Raw genomic sequence first — 7,604 nt, 5'->3', positions numbered from 1 at the left:
TATGATAACAAAATTAGGAAATGTTTATCTTTAAACTTTAAATGAAAAGCTGCTGCACTGATCTAGTTTATTAAAGAGTTAAATCAAACTAATCTTAACTTATGTCATGTAATTGAAACTCAAACAGATAAAACTAAACTAGACCTTCAGTGCAAACAGAGCAAGTCTATGTGAGGTTGTTTTAAAGCAGCTCTCGGATTTTCCTCCTCAGGAGACTACAGATATTTCTAAACATACTCTTTCCAACTCATTTATTCACCTGAAATTTCCTCCCAGCACAGCCCCTCTGTGTGAGTGTGTGTGTGTGTGTGTGAACAAGGGCTGCTGTTGTAGCTTTATTGACACAGTGTGGATGATACACACGCATGCGGTGGTACTGAAAGCTCAGCTCAGAGCTACACAGAGGAGCTGTTCACAGAAAACGACTTTTCAGGTGTGGTTATAATGAATGAAGCCATGTTCACATTCAGCACAACACACACCTACAGAAGGTTTACTGACATGTTACAGTTCAACTAACAGTCGTTCCTGGAAACTTCTCACATGGTTTAATTTAAATAAATGTTTGAAGCCTAAAGAGACAAAACTACAATATTTTACAAAAGCTGACGAAAATAGAAAATAATAAAAACAGATTTGTTTGTCAGAACTTTTCTCTCCCATCAATCATCTGACGACCCCTCAGATTTATCTGGTGACTCTTTGGAGGCGCACAACCCACAGGTTGGTAACCACTGGACTGAACTAACTAACTGTGTATATATAAAGTAGTTAAGTAGTTCAAATAGCTCCACCTCGAGCAGCTACAACAGGATGCTTTTGTGTATTCCTTCTATACTTAAAGTAGATTTGGCAGATACTTCCATACTTTTACTTGTGATTTTAAATGCAGGATCTTTACCTGCAATGGACACGTTTAAATACTTCTTCCACCACTGCACATCTGTATCCATGGAAACTAACCTGTCAATCAGCAGAGAGACAATCCAAACAGCCGTAACATCACTAAATCATCTTTATTCAGCAGACTGAATACAGTATGTTCAGCACAGTAGAGTGAAATGAGAGCAGAGAAAGCTGCAAGTCAACTGTTTGAATCTCCGTATGGTCAGACCAAACGCGGCGAGGCTGCAGCGTATCGCAGACTGCTTTCTGTAATGAAACATCACGGTAGTAGCATAAGACTGGAGTTTTAATTCAACAGTAAAATGGCTGACTGTAGTTTACATGTTTTAAATATTACAAAAACAATGGATCAGACCGCCTCCTGCAGGCGTGCACCTGAAATGCTTTCATGAAAGGAAAAAAAAATGGTAGAAATTGGTAAATCCCAGCAAGGAGGGCACACACTTATGTCAAAAACAGCCACAATAAAAGAAAAACAAAAACTAACACTGAGTGGGAGTAAGAGCTGCCTGAAACTAGAAGCTGAAATACTGCAGACCTTTAAAGTAAAAAAAACCTATTGAAATCATTGGCAACATAAAAGACTGTGAACCAACACAATGTTCCCGGCTGGCTAGTCTGTTAGCTGTTAGCTTGCTGCGCCTCGTTCTGCTGTGGTAATAATGCCTACGCACTGCTGCCAGTTTACTCATCATAAGTTACTGGCTTTTGACTGAAAATGTCATTTGTAATCAAGCTCTAAAGTGTGTTTTACTTAACACTTGTGGAAAATACTGGTCGACGGGTTGGCGAGTGTTGAAATCATTTATGTGGGCAGCTTGAGAACAGCTGGACTATCGTTATAAAATAGTGCTGAGGTACATTAGAGGACAGGTTCAGATTTCTGTGTGTGAATAATCAACAAAAACACAGGAAAAAAAGGAGGATGGTTGAGACACAGAACCTCTATTTTCCTTCAGGAAGAGGCCAAAGTGTAATACAGTCCATTATTTTCTATGTGTGGATGTTCTGACTGGTGTAGCCAAGCAGCTATTAAAAAATTATAAAGCAACTGTCACTTTAAAGCAAAAACATTTTCATTGAATGTGAAATCCCTTGTCGATAGTACCTGATGGAAGGCGTTTGCTGGACTGTTCGGAGTCCACAAACAGCAGGTACACACAACTTAAACAAATCCAGTACGCTTTGTTGTTACAGGCTGATAGATTCCCATCTCTTATTAACAGTCTGTCCAGCCTGTGTTGACATGGACCTGTGGTTTTCTTTTGACTGGTGACTTGGAAACCACAGAACGTAACAAAGGTCACCCAATCTGTCAACGCAAACATGCCACAAACAGCAGGGAGCTCAGGGAAGAAATGAGGCTGGATTTGACGTCCTGCATCCGTCTTTGTAAACGCTGCTTGAAAAAAAGTTGTGCATGTTCTTTCAACTGCTTTACATAAAAACCAAGGAAGTTATCGTCTGATTTCTCTGGTTTGTGGTTTCATGAATTCAACAGATTATTTTATTTTAATCAGCAGCTGATAACATCCATTCAAAGTCCAGTCGAGTTTAAAATCCCTCTGCTGGTGTGATGAGCTTCAGTGTCCCTTAAAACATCAACGTCAGTGTTGGGAAGCAGAGGGCGTGTTGACATGTCGTACATATTTAATCCTGTCAGGGGACCTCAATGAAATTCTTTACTCTCCTACAAAAATACTCATAAAATAAAATCTATATATAAAAGAGGTCTCTGCAGCCGGTCACACCGTGGACAGCCAATGGCACGAGTCCATGCAGCTGACTGACAGATAAGTCGGCCTATGGTCTTTGAGCCAGGCGGCTCTTCCCCTCCTCCTGTTCCATCAGCTTGAAGTGAGTGTAAGACAGGATGCCTGCCAGAGTACAGAGGATCCCCAAAGCCTGAGAGTGAGACAGGAGGACAGAGAAAAGAGGGTATGGAGAAAAGACTTGTGGGTTTGGAGCCTGAAGATCGCTGGTTTGCATCATCGGAGCAGAACAATAAGACTCACCTGGTTGAAGGACAGTGGGTCATGGAAGAGCAGGTATCCTCCAATCAGAGTGATGCAGAATTTAAAATGACCAAACATGTTGTATCTGTGTGGTAGATTAAGGAGAACAATACATACGAAATCCATCGAAAGCAATTAAATCCAATATCTAGAATCATTTCCTGAAGAAATCCAGGAAAACTTAATGAATATTTTTAAAATTTCAAGAACACCTGAGACTCAAGAAGACTGAGATTACCTAAAACAGACCTGAAACCCCTTAACTCTGCCAGAAACCTCACCAAGGAGACAACAGACTCCTCAAGAAGTTCCGAAACCCTTTCAGCAGGACTAGATAGCTCTTCAAGATCTCCTCGAGTGAACCAAAGACCCCATTAAAAGACCAGAAACCAGCCAAGGAGCCGTCGAAGCCCTGTGTGCATGTGAGGATACGTGACAGCTGAGGTGTTTCCAATGATCCAGTAGATGGATAGGTTGACCAGGAACGCCACCACACCCGAAAACATCACTGTCGCCTAGGCAACAAGATGACAACACTGTTACCCCAACATGACAAAGGAAAAAAAATCAAGATTTTCACAATAAAAGCCTGGATCCTGTTTAAAAATTTAAAGTGGAAATTTGGCAGAAATTAAAGTGGGACAAAAATGTTAATTTGTAAGTGAGCTACAGATTAACAAAGTGTGTGTGTGTGTGTGTGATGTTGAGTCTGACCAGCGCAGGCAGAGACCAGGGTCCAAATATTCCTCCGTCTCCAGTCAGAGGCTCAAACAGAGGAACAATGCAGAGCAGGAAGCCTGATGAGAGCGGAGCCTGACAGGACAGTCACTGCGTTAACATTACTGTCTTTATGTCACATTAGTAGAAACACAGCATGCTACGGCTGCAGTCACAGTGCTAATATTCAAGGAGATGAGCTGATCTGCATATGACCTGTTTTAGTTCTGTTATGGTACTTTTGCAGCCTTTTGTATATTTTACCTCATCTGTCTAAACCAGCTGCATTTAAGAAAGCAAAAAATACAAAAAACAAAGATACATTAGTGCTGGATCAAGTCGAGTCTCAGGTCAAAATCAATAAATCCCAAACAAAGAGGAACAAGTCCAAAATTTAAGTCCTACATGAAAATGAAAAAGTGCCAAGTCAGGGCAAACACGTCTAAAGTCCCAAATCAAGTTCAAGGTCAGAATCCACAAGTCACAATTCAAGTCCAAGATAAACACCAAAAAGTTCCAAGTTCAGTCCCAAGTAAAAACTAACAAGTCAAATCCAGCAAGTCCTAAATGAAGGGGAACAAGTCTCAAATCAAGTCATTGGACAAAACCAAAAAGCTACAAATGAAAGGGAACAAGTCCCAAATCAGGGCCCGGGTCAAAACCTGCAAGTCCCAAATCATGTCAAGGCCAGTATGTAAGTCATCAGCAGCTTCACCAGAACAATGCATGAAGCAGCATGCAGCAGTGTGGGGGGAGGAAATCAAGGCTGATAAAACTCTTACAAAGAGTAATTAAATATTATGTGATCCTTGTACTGTTAAAGCCACGACGCCACGTGATACTACCAAGACTGTCTCCAGTGCTGAGTCATACCTGATAGTACAGAAGCTGCATAGAGTTCACCTGGAGCTCATGTTGTTTAGCCCCCACCCACTGAGAGAGGGAGACAGGCAGAGAGACAGGCAGAGAGAGAGAAAAACATTCATTTTAACTCTTGTCCATTCACAGAAGCCACTTTGTTTGTGTGTCCTGTCTCAGAGACGTTTCATTTCAGCGAGTACATTTCCTCACCACTTGGTAAAGCGACGTCACCAGAACGCCCAGCGTGGCAAACACTGTGCCCAGCAGGTTGAACCGCACGTCATAGTACGAGTTCAGTATCACCCCCAGTGTGATGGGCACCTGGAGACACAGACAGGTAGAAGTAATGTGGGTACTCAATACCTCTTTTGATAACAGAGCAAAAAGAGCTTTGGTGCCTTTGTTACCATCAAATGTATAATCAACAGAGAATGAACCGATTTCAACAAGTTTCATTAAAAGAGTATCTTCATATTGACACTTTTGACAATCTTAGAAGTTCAAAACAGCAAAAATCACCCAGCAGCTCATCAAAATGTCATCAATAAAAGAAGAACTAGACGTTTTTCATGAAAACCAATGAACAATAATGAGTATTGTATGCATGTTTACAACGTCACCTCACAGGACAACTCAAGAAAGTTGTATGATCACAGTGCTGGCATTTCTTAATAACCTCCACTGAAGAGTGATCAAACTCAAAGAGGACGACGGGCGAGAAGCTGCTGACTGTCAACACGATCGTCCCGGTAACTGACTGAGAACTGCTGAAATGACTGCTTTTGGAAAGAAACTGTATTGTGTTAAAATGGATCAGTGAAATCCCTCCTTCTGTTGCTTTGTGGTTCTTTAATGCACAACAACACGAGAGGAGCTCTGTGCTTAAAGGTAATGATCAGTCACTCCTGAACATCTGGAAGACACTCACGGACTTTCTCCCTGCAGAGTGAGCCAATTTATCATCAGAAGGATTTTCTGTCTTGACCTGGAAACCCTCAGGGTGGAATACTGGTCTTGGACACAGGGCTACTCCAGCTGATGATGGATGGACCTGAGCTAGGGGATCTTTTATGATTTTTTCCTGTGTATGCATGTTTTTTACTGTTCAGTTATGGTTTGCTACATGTTTTTGCTCATGTTTCATATTATTTAATAAATGAATGAAACAGTTTTTCAGTGACCGTTGAGTTTGGGTAGAGAAACTCACAGCTTTAGCCAGTGACTGCATTCAGATGACTTTAAAGAGAGGAATACTTTAACTTTCCTTACCAGCGTCAGTTTAATCTTGGTGGAGAAGGTCTTCTTATAGTATGTGGTCTGGATGAGGATGATGACGGGCGTGGTCATGGCTTTAGCCAGCTGGTATGTTCCTATTGAGTTGTTCTGCAGGGAGAGGTTGGTGAAGGCCACAAACCCGCAGAAGCTCAGTGCCAGCCACACAATCCTGCGAACTGGGAGGCTTTTTGGAGCAAAAATGTCCCTTTTGTGGCAGATGTAGAGTCCCAGCCAGGTGACCACAAAGTGAATGAGGGTCAGGGTCATGTTGGGGAAGCCATAGTGCACGTAGATCCACTTGTTGATGAAGACAATGCAGATGGAGGACAGCAGGTTGACCAGCAGGCCGGCGACGATGCGCCTGTTGGCTGATAAACCAAACAGCATCTCAGCCATGTTTCTGGAAGCTTCCGATCTTAGTTCCCCCAAGCTCCGGCTTCGTTTCACTGGTCACACTGCAAGAACAGAGGAAGTGACAGATAGAGCCTAAAAGTTCCTCCATATAAAACTATCATGACAAATCTTTCATCATCTTATGCCAACAGAAGCTTTATGAATGCATTACTGTGCATTTTAAAATATCCAGAAGTGTAGTAGTACTGAGGTAAAAGTAGCAATACTAGTAAAGTAAAAGTCCTGCATCCAAAATCTTACTGATGCACATGTATGGTTTTTACAATGTAGAAAGTACCAAAAGTAACAAGTGCTTATTGTGCATTTTTACTCAAGTATGCATTTTAGTACAAATTTGAGGTACTTGAGTATTCTATTTTAGGGGCTCTTATACTTTTACTTCCCTAAATTACAGAGGGAAATGTACTTTTTACTCCAATACAAAGTTACTGTGCAAATACAGATTTTAGTTTAGCAAAGTTAACGTTACAAGACAACAAGAATAACAATACAGCCTAATTTAACACTGAAATGGGCAATTTTATGTTTGACAGTGTGACTACAGTTTGCTGACGTTATCTGTATTGTGTGTAAAACTTAGAAAGTTGTCACGATGTCAAGTAGAAAGTGGTTTACAAAAGCCTAAAACGTAGCGGAGACGCTACGGACTAGCATAAAATGGTAATACTCAAGTAAAGGACATATACCTCAACTTAATACTTACATGCAGTACTTGAGTATGTGTACAGAATTATTCTCCTTTTACCAAACTGTTAAATAACTAATAACACAGCTAAGAGAGCCGTTTTCTGTCCGTAACGGCTGTCGGTAAAATAAGTGTTTTTTCAAATGAAGTTCGGCGTGATGCTCTCTGAACACAGACTGGCTCTAACTTAGAGTCAAATGCCCAAGATCGAGAACTGATGCCGGTTAAAACACAGATAACAGATTAAATGATGTGTGTTGCTGTTAGTTAACACGGCTTTATGAGTTCAAAGATTGTGTGAACACACAGATATGAAAATCAGTTCATTTTACTCAGAGCGGATTACTTGCTTCTGTCTGTGTGTCTGTCCGTCCGTTTGTCTCTCATTCTGCCACGCAATACGAAAAGTTTACCTGGGGTCTCCATCTTCCCATCTGTCTCCCCGCTTCTTCCCCTCTGTGTCTTTTACTGCCTGTCTCCCTCCGGCCACACAAACACCCCGTCAGTTAGCGGGCTGACTGCGCATCTCTCCGCGGCAGTCGGAGCTCCAGTCCCGGCCTCTGCAGTGAGGAATCCCCGCTGCAGCACTGGTGGTTCTCCCTCCCTGCTCCCCTGCTGGATACAGCCGTGATTCCTGGTTAAAAACTGCCCTGCGTGTTCCTGTTTCCTCTGTGTTTAATATCGTTCAACGTGCGCGTGTTGAGCAACAGCGGCCACCAGCGGACTGGAGG

General features: G+C 41.9%; 1 protein-coding gene across 1 annotated transcript; it reads right to left on the bottom strand.

Moving 5' to 3' along the window:
* Window positions 1–1,016: 1,016 nt before the first annotated feature.
* Window positions 1,017–7,504, bottom strand: slc35e3 (solute carrier family 35 member E3). The gene is made up of 8 exons (XM_041964026.1): window positions 7,287–7,504; window positions 5,769–6,229; window positions 4,710–4,820; window positions 4,512–4,571; window positions 3,636–3,734; window positions 3,354–3,436; window positions 2,922–3,006; window positions 1,017–2,811 (listed from the first exon to the last, which is right to left on the bottom strand). The coding sequence occupies exons 2-8, from the start codon at window positions 6,168–6,170 to the stop codon at window positions 2,710–2,712; spliced, it is 942 nt and encodes a 313-aa protein (XP_041819960.1). The 5' UTR covers window positions 6,171–6,229; window positions 7,287–7,504; the 3' UTR covers window positions 1,017–2,709.
* Between the last annotated feature and the right edge of the window lie 100 nt (window positions 7,505–7,604).

This window comes from Chelmon rostratus, chromosome 22 (assembly GCF_017976325.1).
Source record: "Chelmon rostratus isolate fCheRos1 chromosome 22, fCheRos1.pri, whole genome shotgun sequence".
Classification (NCBI taxonomy): Eukaryota; Metazoa; Chordata; class Actinopteri; order Chaetodontiformes; family Chaetodontidae; genus Chelmon; species Chelmon rostratus.
The sequence above is the reverse complement of the archived record's forward strand: the minus strand, read 5'-3'. Positions and strand labels throughout refer to the sequence as shown.

Coding starts and splice junctions, on each gene's coding strand:
- slc35e3 (XM_041964026.1), bottom strand. CDS start 6,170: ATGGCTGAGATGCTGTTTGGTTTATCAGCCAACAGGCGCATCGTCGCC. Junction 4,821..5,768: donor CCAAGATTAAACTGACGCTG/GTAAGGAAAGTT, acceptor CTGTGTCTCCAG/GTGCCCATCACACTGGGGGT. Junction 2,812..2,921: donor ACCCACTGTCCTTCAACCAG/GTGAGTCTTATT, acceptor TCTCACTCTCAG/GCTTTGGGGATCCTCTGTAC.